General features: G+C 49.0%; 1 protein-coding gene across 1 annotated transcript in view; it reads right to left on the bottom strand.

Moving 5' to 3' along the window:
• Nucleotides 1–17,791, bottom strand: part of PCSK6 (proprotein convertase subtilisin/kexin type 6) — a gene marked incomplete at its 5' end in the record, with an annotated part of 191,548 nt that extends 173,757 nt beyond the window's left edge. The window contains one exon of the mRNA XM_049614154.1: nt 17,660–17,791. Coding sequence (XP_049470111.1) covers nt 17,660–17,791 — 132 coding nt within the window. The remainder of the gene's footprint in view (nt 1–17,659) is intronic.
• Between the last annotated feature and the right edge of the window lies 1 nt (nt 17,792).

The raw sequence follows: 17,792 nt of genomic DNA, 5'->3' as shown, positions 1-17,792 counted from the left end.
CCCTACCCCCAACTTCTCACACATGCCCTAAATTTACCAGCAGACCAGGAGCTTCGTCTCCCAGGCAGGGTTTCTCCCACAGGAACTCTGATGGCCTTTGTCTCTGCTGCAGATGGTCTGGGACAGCCCCCAGGTGACACAGGGGTAAGACTCCAGCTTAGGACACCCACCCATGAGGACTCTGTACGGAATGGGTACTATTCCTGCCCTCCCATTCGGCAACATAAGAGGGGCTGAAAATTCTACATAAAGTCAATAATTCAAATCCTGGAACTAGAAAACCACTGCCGAGCAAGAAGAGAAGATAATTAGCAGGCAAGCAACCCAGACTACCAGGGCTGTGCCAGGGGTACCTGCTTCAGGCTTATCTTTCCTCTGCAGGAAGGTCCTTAAACTGCGGGACTCCACTCATTTACATTTGCTGGGCTGCTTCTCCCCAGGGCTGAATCTTTCTGTCCCTGGAAAACTAACAGGCTAGGGGTTCAGGGAGCCACAGTACTCCTTTCAGATGCTAGTGTGACCAGAACACACCTTACAAAAGCATTTACTGGGGCGCCTGGGTGGCTCAGTCGGTTAAGCGGCCGACTTCGGCTCAGGTCATGATCTCACGGTCTGTGAGTTCGAGCCCCGCGTTGGGCTCTGTGCTGATGGCTCAGAGCCTGGAGCCTGTTTCAGATTCTGCATCTCCCTCTCTCTGACCCTCCCCCGTTCATGCTCTGTCTCTCTCTGTCTCAAAAATAAATAAACGTTAAAAAAAATTAAAAAAAAAAAAAGCATTTACTGCCCCCGCCCCCAAATCAGAGTCTATGGGGATTTCTTGGATGGCATCATTTGCCCCATTATATCTCTAGGTTTTTAATCTTCACCTCCAAACACAAATTTATAAGTATGTCTCTAAGGACAATGAACTTCTCCCAAATCTCTCCTATCTCCACCACTACCTTCAGAACCTTTTTCTTCTAACATTTTATTATGCAATTTTTCAAACATACAGCAGAGTTGAAAGAACTATACAGCAGACACCCACATACCCACCACCTTGATTCTACCATTAACATAATTACTGCAATTACTCTATCACATTTCTCTTCATCTATCCATGTCTCTCTAGCCATCTGTCCATCTGTCTTATTTCTGGTGCATTCCAAAGTAAATTGCAGGCAGTATCAATATACTCTCTCCTTAAATGCTTCAACATACACATCATTAAAGAGAGTTCAATATTTGCTTATGGATTTCTCCCTTTGAAGTAAAGCTGACATATGACGAGATGAACAAATGTTCATTATATATTCGTTGAGTTTTGATAAATGTATATACCTATGTAATCCAAAGCCCTATCAGGAGACACAACATAGCCACCACCCCCAGAATGTTTCCCCATGTGCCTTCCCAGTCCATCACACCTATAGATTAGTTCTTATTCTGTTACAAGTTGGTTTTACCTGTTCTAGAACTTCCTGTAAATGGAATCTGATAGCTTTTTGTGCAAGGCTTCTTTTACTCCATATTATGTCTATGAGTTTGTCCCTACTGTTAGGCATTAACGGTTGTTTGTTCTTCACTGCTGAGTAAAGAGGGCCCATTGTATGAGTATGTCACATTTATTTACCCATTCTCCTACTGATGGACCTAAAGAACTTAAAAAATTATGATAAACACGGAACGCCTGGTGGCTCAGTTAAACATCTGACTCTTGATTTTGGCTCAGGTCATGATCTCACGATTTGCAGGATCGAGCCCCACGTCTGGCTCTGTGCTGTCAGCATGGAACCTGCTTGGGATTCTCTCTCCCTCTCTCTCTGCTCCTCCCTGGCGCGTGCTCTCTCTCTCTCTCTCAAAATAAATAAATAAATAAATATTTTAAAAAAATTATGATAAACATGCTGAATGTTTCAGGGAAGTTTGTAATCCTCTGGGGGAAAAAAAACCAAACAGACGCAGCACTCCCGATTACAGAAAAACCAACAGGGCAATAGACAAACTGGGGACATGTTTGGGTCAATGCAAGTACTTGTTGGTTTGATTATCTAATCCAAGCACCATGACCTTCCAGGGAAGCCACAGCACTGGCTCCTCCTGGCCACAGGAAAGCCTGGTCATAGCAGTTAACCCTTTGTCTTCTGCTATGGAAGGCTCATGCAGAAATCAAACTGGGCTCAACACTAAGGAACCTCCCCAGAAGACCTCAGGACACAGGAACACCATTTGAAATGGACTGGGAAGGTTCAGCCAGATGTCTGTTCCTATCCAGCTGCATCTATCATCCCTGTGATCTTTTAGCCTCATTTTTGTGCCCACAGCGCATGCAGAAACACAGCCCTGCCTTGAGACCTGTGATTCAATTCCTGCAGCCTGACCACACAATTCAAATAAGATGTGGATGACGAGGGGAGAAAAGTGGCAGAAAGTGCACAAACATGTTTCCTCGGGCATGGGGGTCAGGGGGGAATCTCTTGATGGCAGCAGCTGGTCACTGGGAGACCCCCCCTGAGGAGGTCAGCATGCAGGAGCAACCGGGGAGGAGGCTGGGTGGCTGCCTGTCAGGAAGACGAGGCCAGGCTGGCACAGCTCTCAGCACAGACCAAGTACAAAGCACTGTAAGTGACTAGCTGCAGGAAAGGAACGTTGTTGGAAAGAAAAACCAACTTTCAGTCACCCAAACCAATTGGCTTGAAGATAGGATTTTCTGTCATTTTATGCAGCCATTGAATTTCTGACATAAGGGAAAAACAGAACCCAGTCCAGTGCTCTTTTTGAGTGACTACCAAAATGGAAAGTAGAGGGGTTCTCCCAGTTAGATTTTGGATAGGTACTTACTTAGAATAGGAATGCTGTTAAGACACAGCTCATCACACAGGGCGCCTTGGTGGCTCAGTTGGTTATGTGTCCAACTCTTGGTTTGGGCTCATGTCATGAACTCACGGTTCGTGAGTTTGAGCCCCGCATCGGGTTCTGCACTGACAGTGCACAGCCTGTTTGGGATTCTCACTCTCCCTCTCTCTCTGCCCCTCCCCACTCACCCTCTCTGTCTCTCTCTCAAAAATAAACTTATAAAAACAAAACAAAAGACGTGGCTCATCATGATGTGGGGTGGTCAGTCCCGCCCCCCGACATGAGCCTTATAAAGATGGTCTTCTAGACTTTGCTAAGTCTCTACCTCTGGGGTTTTGTTTGGATTTGAAGACTATTTAGCGTGAGAAGGAATCAATTTCGTTTTACAACGTTCTCGGTGTGGTCAGATATCAGAGGAAGGTAGAAAACCACGGTCCTTATAAAAGCAAACCCCACCCCCACCTGGCCCTGCAAAAATAATCCTAGAAAGTCCTAATGAGTTCATTTTGTACAAGAACACGAAACTCTGCGGGAACAGAAAACATTCATTCCCACAAATGGGCTTTTGCATCCTGTGCTCCAACGAAGGGTTGTGGGGGTCTTGAATTGGCAAAGCCGTGGTACATAAACTTGTTTAAGCCCCTGAAATTTTGTCCGTGGCTAATAGTGTCATATTCCTGCAAATGAGAAATTAAAAGACGTTTGTCAAAAGACTGTTAATGAGCTCAGTCATGAACAGTTACTTTGATAGCCGGCTAGAAAGGTTTCTTTTTCTTTTTACAGAAATTAGCTTTGTCAAGAGGAACACAAATAAGGGGTTTTTTGTTTGTTTGCTCAAGTCTAAGAAAACAGCGGAAGATCAAGATGTGTGTTAGACGAAGCGCAATGATGGCCAGAAGGGGACTTATTTTTCCGTGTTAAAAGTCTGTCCTCTGACAGACACACCTAAATAAACTCCGGCTGGAACAAGGAGGCACAGATCCAGGTACGTGGGGTCTAACAACCGCGAAACCGCACGCCTCTGCTGTGACCCTCCTAGAGGACACGTGGAAGGCTAAAACTGGCGCCGAGGCACACATCGCTGGATGCGAAGCCAGCCCGACGCATCTTGCAACTCGGTGTCTTGCGCAGCGCCAGGCTTCGAGCCAGCCCCCAGATGAATTCCTGTCTCCTCTACTGACATCAGGGTGTTTGCTGAGCTCTTGCTATGCCAAAAATGGTCTGTCTCCTTATCCATACTGTGCTGGTTACTGTTCCCTCTCTGCCTTGCCCCGTGCCCCTCCAACAATCCTACCTGGACCACACTTCCGGAGGGTCTGGCCAGTGGGCGGGGCCAGAAGGAGGCTGCCTCCTCTGCAGCTCCTCCTCCTCCCGTGCTCTGCTGACCTGAGTTCTCCCTGGGTCCCTTTAGCTCAAGGCCAGGAGCAGATCTCCCACCACTGCTGGTCTTCAGATGCCTCAATACCTTTTGGTGGTTCCCTTATCCCCACTCACGCCTCTATAAATAGCCCCCATGAGAGTCTCTACCTGAGCCAACAGGTGAGTTGTTTCCCAGTAGGATGCAGATTGATGCACTCACTCAGGATCCACCTGCAGAAACACCACTCCCACTTCTTGTTTCTCTCTCTCTCTGAAAATCTGGTGGGCCCTTCGAGGTCTGGGTCAAAGCCTTCCCTGAACTTCCCAGGTGAAAAGCAGCTCCACTCCCGTCTCTTATCCTAAAGCATCTGGCTTCCATTAATTTCACTATATTAATTTCAGTATTCCTCACTTATGTTCCCGTCTGCTGTAGGTAAGGACCCCGATTGTTCATCACTGAATTATACCCAGTGACGAGCCCAAAGCCTTGCAGACAGATGGGACCGCAGGTTTAACTTCAGAAAACAAGCAAGCAAACACACCCTGTGAGCAGTGTTCAAAGAGAAGTGACAGATGGGAGAAATATCTGTAATATAGTTGCAAACAAGAGATTAATATCCACAATATAGAGACAGCACCTACAAATCATTAAGATAGAAGAAAAATAGCCCAATTGAAAAACGGGCAAAGAATGCAAATAAGCAATTCAGAGAATTAAAATGACTAATAACTTTATGAAAAGGCATTTCACTCTAACAGTAATCAGAAAAAAAAAAAGCAAATTAAAACAACCACGAGATCTCATTTTCACCTGTAAGAACCGGCAAATACTGCGGCAACTGCTATCTCCACCCAAGGTTGGTGAGGGCCCATCAGACACTTCTGGGGGGTGTCAATTGGTACCACCTGCCCGGAGAGCCACCTGCCGATCCCTAGTACCATATAACATGCATATATACTTTGCCTCATCTTGACTCAAATCTTAACTCTGACATGTATATGCTGTGTATCCATGGCCAAGTTATTCAACCTCTCTGTGGCTTGGTTTCCTCCTGTAAAATGAGGATAATAATAACACCTACTTCACAGAGTTTCTAAGATTAAATGAGTCAATACCAGGAAAACCCGTGGAAAATTACCTGGCACATGAGGGCCAGAGGGGTGTCTGTGATCATTATTATTATAACTATTGTTTTTGCAATTGTGTACAGTACAGAAATTCTTATACACGTACACAGAGAGGCATCCATAAGGATGATAACCACAACGCTGTTTATAATACCAAAAAAAAATCAAAAACAAAACTGTAGGCAAATCAATGAACATTAGTATAGGTAAATGATGTAATAAAATGTCACATCCATAAAATAGCTTAAAACCATTTCACATAACAGAGTAGATCTTTATGCACTAGAGTGGAAAGCTTTCCAGGATACATGGTTAGGCTTCAGAAAAGCAAGGTGCAGAAAAACATGTTTAGTGTGATCCCATTTATATAAAAAAATAAAACCTTTTATGTGCATGTACGTTTCTGAAACAGACACTCATACGCTAAAGTGTGATGGTATCTAGGGGAAGAAGGAAATTGGAGATGGGAGGAGGGGGAAGAAGATTTTGGATTTTTGCTCGTTATACATCTGCACGGTTTGAATTCTTTACGATGGAAGAATATTTACATAATACACATGTAACTTCATAAAATAAAAAATATGCTCAATAAAATCTTTATGAGTTGAAGTGAACAAATGTCATCAAGTCCTGGACCCTCTGCAAGGCTGGTGACACAGGGGAGACACAGGGAACTGTGATGAGCCACTGTGACCAGGGGTGCAAGTCATGTCAGTGGGAGACGAGGCGGTGACGGAACCCCTTCCGCCTCCCTGCATGGTGCTCACCTTCCAGACCAGACTCCCCAATGAGTCACTAAGAACCCACTGACCTAAAATGTCAGGGGAAAGATTAAGTAAGTATGGGCCAGCCACTAAATGATACACTGAGGCAGCCCTTAAAAATTACACCATAGAGTAGTTCTAGGCTTAGGAGGTATGGGGTGCAAAACTGTACACTCTTATTTGTATAAGACATACACCCATGTGTGAGTGTGTGTGTGCATACATATATGCATATGTACATACTTATATATAAATATATGTATGCACATACTCACATGTACATGCATGAGTGTGCACACACACAAAGTTGTTTTTTTTTTTTAATGTTTATTTATTTTGAGGCAGGAGAGGGGCAGAGAGAGAGGGAGAAAGAGAATCCCAAGCAGGTTCTAGGCGGTCAGATGCAGGGCTCCAATCCCACAAACCATGACTTCATGACCTGAACTGAGATCAAGAGTAGGACACTCATTCGAATGAACCACCCACGTGCCCCCACCTCCATACACAGTTTAAAAAAAAAACAATGAAAAGGACATGGTCCAAGACATTAACGGTGATTATCTTTGGGTAGTAGGATTATAAATGATTTTTGGAGTTTTCTTTGTTCTTTTTCATGTGTTTCAAATATTCAATATACATGTGTGTATTCCTCTTACACCAAAAAATTTAAGTAATGACACAATTTTATAACTAGGCTGTCCCCTCATTAAGCCCCTTCTCTCCTTGTGGGGTTCCAACCTTCTTGTCAGAGATCTGGCTCCATGGTGTTCCACTCTCCTCCTGGGGTGGGAAACACACAGGTCCCTGGGAGCCTTGGCGGAGGGCGGGGGGATCAGTGTCCAAGGAAAGCTCCCTGCCCTTGGGACTCTTGGACTCCAAAGTCAAGGATGCCTCAGGCAGCCTTTATGCCTTCAAAGATAAACCTTGGAAGTGAAGCCCCAGGCCAAGACCTGATAAGAAGGGAGGGTCCTACAGTCATCCTCCTTCTGGATAGGACTACATAGTCACCTTCCTAAGTGTCCCTTCTTTCTCAAGCTTCCATCTGCCTGGACTGTACCCCTCTACCTTACCAGTTAGAGGACCCCAACTCAAGCTCCATGGCCAGTCCAGCTGCCGCCAGCTCTCTGAAACCTTTCCTAACATGGACCATCTGTGAGTGAGGTCTGGAATCAAAGTGGTCCAAGTTGAAAGCCTTGCTCTGAAATTTACTAAGCTATAGTAAGTCACTCAAATACCCAGAGCCTCAGTTTGCTCATCTGTGTAACAGGGTCACTCCTAGGGTTCTTGGGTAATGATCAGAGCAGTGCTTCTTAATCAGTGGGGACAATAATGTCAGTGACTCAAATGCCCCCTCTAATGCAACACAGTCACCAGGTATGTCTGGGAGGTGGTGTGGGGGCAGTGAGTGGGACAAGGGCCTGAAGAAACAGAAATGAACAAAGATGAGGACAAGATGCTCTCACACAATGTCTGTGTGTGTGGTGGACGGCAGGGATCTAGCTGAGGCCCTCTGTGGAGCTCTGAGAGCACAGTGCTCAGGCCTGCCAGGCAGCAGACAGGTCAGGAAACACCACTTTGGCTAATTCTGAAGAGCAGCGTTGGCCAGGCAGAACATACAGGGAATGGGCACCGGGGTTAAAATAACAGCAACCAATAGCAGGTGCAAAAGAAAGAAAAAGTATAGGGAAAGTTTCCAGAATGGCAAAGGGGTGGCTAGAAAACGGCAAAAGGAAGGGCTCTGGGTTGAGGCCTTCAACCCAGAACAAGAGAGAGGGATAGTTTGCTCCCCAAGAGCCAAAGGAGTGAGGCTTTGTTGCACAAGAGCATTGGCCAGGTTCAAAGCAGGGAAAGGACGGCATGAGGATTTTGGTCCTGAAGCACTGTCCAGTCAGCAGTGTGGGAACTGGCCTGGAAGGGGGCAGGGAGAACAGCGAGGCAGTAACCTAGGTATTACCAGAGAGAGTGTGAGTGTCCCGGGAGCAGGCAGAGCTGCAAGGGAGAAGCCAGGAGGCAGAGTGGACAGGGCCATAGCCAGTGGATGTGGACATGAGGGAAATCCAGAGCGAAGTTCTGGCTTCCAGTGTGGAGAACAGGGCATGAGACAGGGCTAGCTAGCAAAGGAACAGCTTTGCCTTCTCCTAGCCAGGGACAACTGCATGCAGGCCCTTACGTGGCAAGCGGGTGGCCCTGCCTGCCTCTCTGCCACCTCCCCAGACTGTGTCCACCCTGGAGAGGCTGACAAGGTCACCGGAGTAGACTCGGGCCCCCCATGGGCAAGAAGGAGGTGCTGGTTGAATGAACACAGGAGGTCATCTCTGAGAGCTATCCACACAAGTTTTTGAAACAAAGGGGGAGCCTCTGGAAATCAAGGACCCTTCCAGAAACCCGCCTGCCAACACTGGGCGCAGACTGATCCACCCCTGTGGCAAATGCAGTCTGGCTCATCATCCAGAGCTTCAAGAGTCTGATCCATTGGGCTGTTTCTTCCCACTGAGAAGTCGGATTCACCCAACAAGGACTCCGGAAATGACTGGATGTCAGCCAGTGACAGGAGTGTAAAGGCCCCAAGGAGGGGTAGGAAGCTGAAGCCGATGGCCACTTTCTGACCCTGATTCCGCAAGCAGGTCATATGCGGCAGGGCGGCAACACACGTCGGGCCAGAGGCTGTGGGGCCCCGCGGAGCATCGCTGCTTTGCACCCAAGCAACCAAGGGGGAGACAATGAGACTGTTTCTTCCTCTCAGCGGTGCCACTGTCTTGACACTAAGGGCATTGATGGGCTGGTTACCATGGGAACCTGAGCTGCCGATCCCATCCCATGGAGCATGAGGCTCCCTTCCAACAGTTGATAGCTATTCATCCCTGTTCTCCGCAGCACTGGACAGAGGGCCTTGTGCCTGCCACCGGGTCTTCAAAATCCTCCAACAGTACAGGCTCAAGGACATCAGGAAGAGGTGGGATTTGATGGGATGAGAGGGCCCATAGGGTCTGAAGCACCATGGTGGTCTCCAGGGTGGGGCACTGCTGGCCCTTGCGCTCTGTGTAGCTGACCTCACCTAGCAGCAAACTAGGGCATCATGGGGTCATCCCCATGCAGGAACACAGGCACAAGCCCGGGAGGGGCCCATCTGCCAGGTGACTCCAAAAAACAAGCGATTAAAATTCAAAAAGTAGGGGTGGAGACGGTTCAGCCAACAGACATGGAGATGTACGAGTGTCACCTGCTCCTTCACAAACGCTCACATCCTCCCCCCTAACCAAGAGGCTCTGGTCAGGCAGAGGCTACATCTCTTACCTCTGAGGGCCCAGCACCAGTGAGAGCACACAGCAAACACAGAATAAGTGAGGGCATGTCCTCTGGCCACCCTGGAGTGGCCCCTCCATGATCAGAGAAATGGCAGGATTGGAACTGATCTTCAAGAGCAGCCAGAGGACCAACTATGAATTGACTTACCCAGGAAGCCCAGAGCCTGGTGGCAGAAATGAACAAGCCAATAGGCAATGTCGGGGTGATGGGGGCTGGGGAGCCTAGGAGGGCTGGGGAAATGAGGGCAGGCCTGCAGGTGGCTGGGAAGGACAAGAGGTTAGCCAGGGGGTGGGAAGGGCATCCCAGGGAGAAAGAATAGCATAAGGGAACCTGAAGGGAAGCAAGAGCGTGAAGTGGTTCAGGAGAGTTGGGGCCAGGGCAGAAGGAGGCCCGGTAGCAGGATGGACAGGTGAGAGGTGATAGAGGCCCCCCGGCCTGTGCTGGACAACAGCAGCAGGAAAGCAGGGGGACCTGAGAGCCATCCAGGAGACCCACGAGACAGGCTGAGTTACAAACCAGACGGGAGGCATGGAAGCAGGGGGAGGAGGCGGTGACTTCCGGCCCTCGAGCTCAGGCACTGGGTTTGCCAATCCTTTCTGGAGACAGGGACCACACAGAGAGGAGAAGGTTTACAGTGAGGGATGATTCCTCCATTCATAGTGTGCAGAGTTTGAGCAACTGAGTGTAGCATCCATCCTCAAAGGACCAAAACGGATTGGGGCATACTTTTCCCTCCCAAATGGAGAGATGTAAGTTTCAGTACCGATGACAAGGAGCCAGCACCAAGTGTTCTGGATGGAAAAGTGCTGACATGCAGCATTGTGTGTGCGTGTGCATGTGAGCCAGGTGGAAAGAAGGAGAAACAGTGGCCAGTGGGGTCCACATAGGCTCTTTGTCAATGGCAGCAGTGAGCTGATGGCTTTCTGGCCCGATGGCTTACCTGTATCTGAGAAACAGGTCCAAGGTCAGTCAGCCAAAGGTGATGACAGTGGAAGGCAGGTCAGAGTGTATGGGTTTAGACCCTGGCCTGTCAGCCACCGGTTTGTGACCTGCACAAGTCAGAACTAAACTGGGCCTGAGCGTTCCTCATGATTAAACAGGCCTGGTGACACCTCTTTGCAGGGGTGGCACAAGGGCTCCATGAGTGGGAGCACCTGCAGAAGAGACATTCATTGGCTAGACACAAGCACGTGCCAGGGCTTCTGGTCAATGCCAAGGCCAAGCCACAATCCAAAGACCAGAAGGGAGAGAGCCAGCCCTCCACTGCAGGGCCCTGGAAGGAGAGGGAGATGCATCAGCCCCCTGGCCTGGGCTGTGGAGGCTCAGAGGAACTGCAACTTAGAGGCAAAAATCTGTGCAAAGGCTCAAGACCCAAAAGGGCCCAGGGTGTTCTGCAGTGTGTGAACGGTCCTGCAGGGCCCTGGGGTCACTCAAAGCCCAAGGCCAGGCAGAGGCCTCAGGCAGGTGCTTCGGGCTCTCCACCCCGTCCACATCTCCGTTGCTCACTTGCGCTGTTGGTTTCTGCCTCGAGAGACCCAAACTCTTCCAGGGGACCGTTCAGCTGAGCATCTACTCTGGCCTGATTCAGAGTCTCCTCCTGGCCACCTGGCTCCACGCACAGCCCTCAGTTCAGTCATCTCTCTCCACCACAGTCCCCATGACTTATGAGGGCAGTCTATTCAAATAAAACCCTGTCCACTTAACACTGTTACCATCTGAAGAAAGATGTCAAACGGAGGGTATGATACCATATGATACCACGAGCTTCACAATCCCAATCTTATCTCTCTCTCCACCCTCACCCCACCACATCACACCCAGAACCTCTCCATTTCTACTCCCAGGCCAGCCTGCATGCATGGCTCTTGGCTCAGAGTATTAACACAAGACAGCCTCAGACTGAAAATCAAAACCAGATAACTAGGTCACAGGTGACTGCTATTCTGGGCCTCCCCTTGTCCCCCTCAAGCCCCCAACACTCTGCTCGGAACAAATGCTGGCCCATTATTCTAACACCTGGCTAAAGCTTCAGCTTTTTTTTTTTTTTTTTTTTTTTGATTGTAAGAACAAGCTGTCTGCAGCATGACAATTTTCCTCTGCTGACAAGTGAATTAAGCAGACCCACCTGAAATTCTGGGCCAGGTATGTCCCGTGCTGTAGCTATTTTAAGCAAAACTATTTAAGGCAAGTTCAAAATCATTTAAGGCTCTTAGATCTTTTAGGGGCCCTGGCAGCCAGCCTGCCTTTTTATGTTCAGACTCAGAACCAACAAATTAGCTCAATACCCCAGGCAAAGCAAAAAATGCAAGGGAAAGTACGGTATCGAAGCACCACCTTTAAGATAAATATCACTTCCAAAAGCTGCAGGTGCTGAAATGTTGTGATTTGGTTGGTGAGAATATCTTGTTGCCATCCCTTTCACATGCATAACCTGTCTTTTCCTGGAGTCATTGGGGTCAAAGGTTACAATGTATATAGGTTAGAGTGAGGGCCATGTGGGCCACCGAATGGTTTGAAAGAGAAAGAAGCAGAGGAGGGGAACCTGGGTGGCTCAGTCAGTTAAGCATCCGACTTCGGCTTAGGTCATGATCTCATGGTTCATGAGTTCAAGCCCTGTGTTGGGCTCTGTGTTGACAGCTCAGAGCCTGGACCCTGCTTCGGATTCTGGGTCTCCCTCTGCCCCTCCCCAGCTCATGCTTTGGCTCTGTCTCTCAAAAAAACGAATAAACATTACAAAATTAAAAAAATAAAGAAACAGAGGGGGTAGAAGAGAGAGGGTGATGGCTGAGAGCAGGGTTCTAGGGCTCTGGGTCTGGCTCTGCCCAAATAGCCTGGTGATCTGAGCTAGGCATTCTGGTTCTGTAGGTCACCAATTGCTTGACAAGCAGACTGGCCCAGCTCAGGAGGCCTAAATAGGGGCTTCTTCCTCCACCTGTGTGTCCACAGACAGTCTTCAGACAATCCAGGAACACCACAATGTGCGCATGTGAGGTGCATTTTTCTTTTCTTTCCCTCCTCTTTAACATTTCATGTGTATCGACATATATGTGTGTACGTGTGTGTGCGTAAGTGTATATATGTATGTGCATATATACGTGCATGTCTGCACCCACGTGTACACATCACCATATATAAATTTTGATACAAAGAAAAGCACAAAAGCACAAATTTATGTTATATATACACACATGTATGCCCCTATATGTGTATATTATGAATTATAACACTGCAGATAAAGTTTGACATTCCTCTCTGTTTCTCCCCCCTCCCTCCCTTCTACTATTAACCTGAACTTGATGTGGATGCTTCCTACATGTGTATGCATTCACAAATAATACAGAATTACTTAGTGTGTTTTTTAAAGTTTACATAAATACTACTACACTGCGCACTGGCAATGTGCCTTTTCACATGTAGAGATTTATCTCTGTAGATACTTATCTGATTAATTCCTTTCTTATCCTTTTTTCTTTGAGAGAGAGAGAGTGTGTGTGTGAGTGGGGGAGGGGGCAGAGGGAAAGGGAGAGAGAGAGAGAAAGAAAGAGAGAGAGAGAGAATCCTGAGCAAGCTCCATGCTCAGCGTGAAGCCCAACTCGGGGCTTGGTCCCACAACCCTGCGTTCATGACCTGAGCCAAAATCAAGGGTCAGACGCTAAGCCAACTGAGGCACCCAGGTGTCCCTGGTTAGTTCCTTTCAAGCTATTGTATAATATTCCATCATGTGACCATTTTATTTCTCCATTCTCCTACTGATGGATATTTAGGACGTGTTTCCTTTCATTTAAAAAATGTTTCTGTGACCTTCCTCTGCAAGGCTCCTTGTGCACTTACATAAGGTCTTCTCCCCAGTAGAAGCCTAGATATGAACCTGCTGATGCAATTCTACCTCATTGGCAAGGGCCAAATTGCTCTCCATAGTAGTTATACCGATTTCCACTTTGACCAGCAGCCTCGGGAAGTTCCGTGGCTCCACATCCTTGTCAACACTTGATACTAACACTTTTCCACATTGGCCAATCTGACGGTGTGAAGTGCTATGTTGTCACTGCCTCGTGTTGCACTGTCCTCATAACTCCCAGGAGGCCCAGCAGCTTTCCTCGTGTTCGTTGGCCGTTTGGGCTTCCTCTTCATTGAATTCCCTATTCATACATTTCTCCATTTTTCTACGTGGCACTTATCTGTTACTTATTGATTTATATCTTTTTAAATAATCTTGGCACCAACCTGTGTGCTATATGTTATAAATATGTTTTCTAGTCTACTATGTGCTTTTAAACTCTTGTGATGTGTTTGTTACACAGAACTTTTCATGGATCAATCTCTTCCTTTATTTGTTCTTTTTCTGTCTTAAGAAATCCTTTCCTGGGGCGCCTGGGTGGCTCAGTCGGTTGGGCGTCCGACTTCGGCTCAGGTCATGATCTCGCGGTCCATGAGTTCGAGCCCCACGTCGGGCTCTGTGCTGACAGCTCAGAGCCTGGAGCCTGTTTCAGATTCTGTGTCTCCCTCTCTCTCTGACCTTCCCCCATTCATGCTCTGTCTCTCTCTGTCTCAAAAAAATGAATAAATGTTAAAAAAAAAATTAAAAAAAAAAAAAAGAAATCCTTTCCTGTCCTAATGTCATAAAGGTATTCCACTCTGTTTATTTCTAGCTGGAATTTACTATTGTGTAGTGCAAGGTGAGGTAAGGATCTGAAGCGCCATTGACTAAAATGCCCACCCTTCCCCACCCATTTGTAACTCTTCCACTCGCACATACATGTTCCCATACGTGCCCGGGTTTGAGTTGATCCCACTGATGGATGGGACCATCCCTGGGCCAATGTCAAACCATCTTTATGGGAAGTTCCGCTCCCTGGCACAGCACACTCCCCTCCTTTTTCTCCCTTCTCAGAGTCGTCTCAGGGATTCTGGGAACTTACTCTTCCATGTGAATTTTAGCATTCAGTTGTATGACTTCATATCCCATATAAAACCCTGTTGGCACTTCAACTAAATTACACTGAATTTATAGATTAATCAGGGGAGGGGGCATGTGATAATCAGTCCTCCCATGAATGAACATGGCTCATCCCTTCATTATTCAGACCTTTCTTTCAAAACATCTTTCCAATATTTTATAATTTTCTGCCTGGAAGTTTCACGTTTTTTCAAAAATTTATTCCTAGGTTTCTAACAGCTTTTATGCTACAGTGTTTTATCATTTCTTTTATCTTCTCAGGTGTTGCTGTTGGATAGGTAGCTACCGGTGACGAAGCACCCTGTTCAATTCTATAACTAATTCTAATAGTCTCTAGATTCTCTTGGATTATCCACGTAGTTACTTATACCACCTGTCAATAATGATTATCCACGTAGTTACTTATACCACCTGTCAATAATGACATTTGACTCTTCCAAATCTTTCTTCCTTCCTTCTTTTCTTTCTTTCTTTTCTTTCTTTCTTTTCTTTCTTTCTTTCTTTCTTTCTTTCTTTCTTTCTTTCTTTCAACATTGTGGTGCATTATCTGGGACGGAAGGGTAAAAAAAGAGGCTAGTTTGGTTCCTGCTGATGCATATTTTTCAATGGAAAAGATCCAGAGCCTTTATCAGTCTGAAAGGCATCCATCTCTCTCTCTCTCTCTCTCTCTCTCTCTCTCTCTCTCTCAATTACTTTTGCACCACTTAAAATACATGGAATCAGGTTATCAGTTGCATAAAAGAGAGTAAAACAATCGAGCCAGGAGTTAGAGCATCACAAAGACCCATGAGCACAGCAGGGCTGTGAGTCAGGGCAGGTAGGAGGCATAACACTAGTTGCCCATTAAGGGTTTGGGGAAAGGGTCTCACAAAGGACACAGACCAGAGAATGCAGCAGGAGACAAAGAGCAGGGAGCAAAATTATCAGAGGTGACATACACTGTGTGGACGCAAACGGCTTCCATCCCTTGTTTTCCCTCAGTTTACTTATCCATAAATCAAACCTAATAATATCTGCATCTTATTTATGAGTCACGAATTCTCCCAGCTGAAAAAGGCAAATAAGGTTTTTAAAAGAGTTCTTAGTGAATAGGTAGAGGTTGGAATGCTCCAGGCCTTTTCCACATTAGCAGTTCACTTGGGGGAGGGAGGGAGAAAAGCTGGTTTTGGAATAAAGAGTAATAGGCTCTCCTTGAGTAAACACACACATACACACACACACACACACACACACACACACACAGCCTCTGAGACTGCTCAGATCCCCAACAAACTAATCCCTCCGTTTGTGAATGACACCCCGCCTCCCAAGCTGAGCGACGGCACCACGGCAGTCTACCCTGGCTGCATTGGACAGAACTGGAGGGTCCTTGAGAGACTCCCCAGAAGGTCCCAGGTCAGGGCAGGTAGGTACCTGGAGGAACCTCCCCCACGGGTAAAATGACAACAGCACACTGTGTATGAGACTCAGCTCAGTGAGTCTGACAGAAGTTGTTTCAAAGCCCTGGCATTTTTGATTCTGGGGGACAGGAACTGTGAGGGGGAGGCATTGTGTGTGCCTCTCATTGCCATGTCCAGGAGCTTCACGGCTCAACGTCAGTTCCCCTCTGCTCCTTTAATTATAGGAGCCAGAAACCCAGGCACTTTGTAATTTACCGTGCAGTTTGAGAGTCACTTTGAGCTGAAGACAAATTGCCAGGCCACCTGGGCAGAGCAGCGAAGTGTAGCAGGAGCCGGGGGGCCCTAGCAACCAACGGGGATGGCGCCCCGAGGAACACCTTCTTCAGGCTGGACCATCAGCTGGGGAGATTTAGGAACCACAGGTAGAAATGAAGCCAGTGCTACCCAAAGGCAACATCTTCCATCACAGGGTGTTTGAAGAGACCTGAGCAAACTGTATAAAAGATACACAAAAAGATACGGTGGCATTCTTTCAGACACACTCTGATCTGCCGCCTGAAGTACAGAGCAAGCCGCAGAAATTGACTTTTCCGGAAGGCCACACATCTCACATTAGCAGCTTCTGTGCGGGACTTAGGATGCAGAAGAAATGTCATTTACATTGGGGCCACACCACACTTTGCTGGCTTCTGTCACGGGTAATGATGAAACTAAATTTAACACCGCCTGGCACTAGGGTTTGAGTTATGAGCTGGCGCTTCCCTGTCGCTTTGCTTCATCCCTCTAAGTGTGGAGTTTGTAGGAGATTTGTTAACTGCACGGAGAGGTCCCCTGGTGGGACCGCACACTTCAGTCTGTTGCCCCTCCACGGGCCACAAATCAATCCCTTGCCCCGCTGCCATTCTGTGGGGTTGGCGCAATGGAGGGGGGGGGGCGGGGGAGGGAGGGACCTGCCTCAGCCTCCTTTGGGGTAATGCCACCTTCGTGCCCAAGGCTTGTCCTCTCTTGTTAATTGACAGTGATAGCGATGGCCCAGGCCGTGGGAGGGCTCTGGGCTCACTGACCAGGGTTAGGGCCCGGCCTGGGGTTTTGCTGCCCGACAACACTGATCTTCCCAACAAATGCAGCCAGTACAGACTGCCACCGTCCCTACAGTTGAAGATGGGATGGGAAAGTGACTCGCCTAAGGTCATACAGCTAGTGTGGAGACCAGCCCTGAGAACAGCGACAGAAGCTCAGAATCAAAGCCAACTCCCCGGTGCCGGTGCCGGAAGGGGTCTTAAACGCAGGACCCCTGCCTCCAGACCACCGCGTGGGTGCAGGGTCCTGAGCTGCCTGCAAAGCCTCTGACGGCTGCTTCCAGGCTCCGGGCCGCCCTCCCTCCTGGAGCCGCGGACACCGAGTCAGCACGGGTCCCCGAGCCTCTGGGCCAAGCGCGTGTCACCACCAAGCCGCGGGGCCGCCCGGCGCGCTCAGGGTCCGGAGCCCCGCGCCGCCCCCCGTCGAGGACAGCGGGTCCGGTGTGGCGGAGCGGGGATCCGAGGCCAGGGAGAGCTTGGTGGGCACTGAGGACAGCGCCCGCGGGCAGAGCGCGGCGCCCGAGACCTGCTCCCTCTCCCGCCCCGCCGGGCAGGTGCCCGCGCCGGGCCGCCCGGCCGGCGGAACTGCCCGCGGCGCTCCAGGCCCGAGTGGGCGCCCTGGGGCCACCCGATGGGTCCCGCCGAGCGTCCCGCCTCCCCAGGCAACTCCCCGCCGGGCGCCGCGGCCGCCCCCCGACCGCGAGGGCCGAGCCGATCGGGACCCCTGCCCGCGCGCGGCCGCCGCGCCGCGGGCCGGAAGGAGGCGCCCCCTCGCGCCGTGCCCACCGGCGGCCGGGAAAGTTTTGGGCGCGCGGGGCCGGCCGCACTCACCTGGCCCAAGTTGAGGTAGCCGTGCGCCGCGGCCACGCGGTCCGCCGCGGCCGGGCCGCCCAGCACTTGCACTGCCCAGTGGTTGGTGTAGACGGGGCGCGGCGGCGGCGCGGAGCAGGCGGCGGGCAGCGCG

This window comes from Panthera uncia (genome assembly GCF_023721935.1).
Source record: "Panthera uncia isolate 11264 chromosome B3 unlocalized genomic scaffold, Puncia_PCG_1.0 HiC_scaffold_1, whole genome shotgun sequence".
NCBI classification, from domain to species: Eukaryota; Metazoa; Chordata; class Mammalia; order Carnivora; family Felidae; genus Panthera; species Panthera uncia.
Note: the sequence above shows the minus strand (reverse complement) of the source record. Positions and strands in the feature narration are given on the sequence as shown.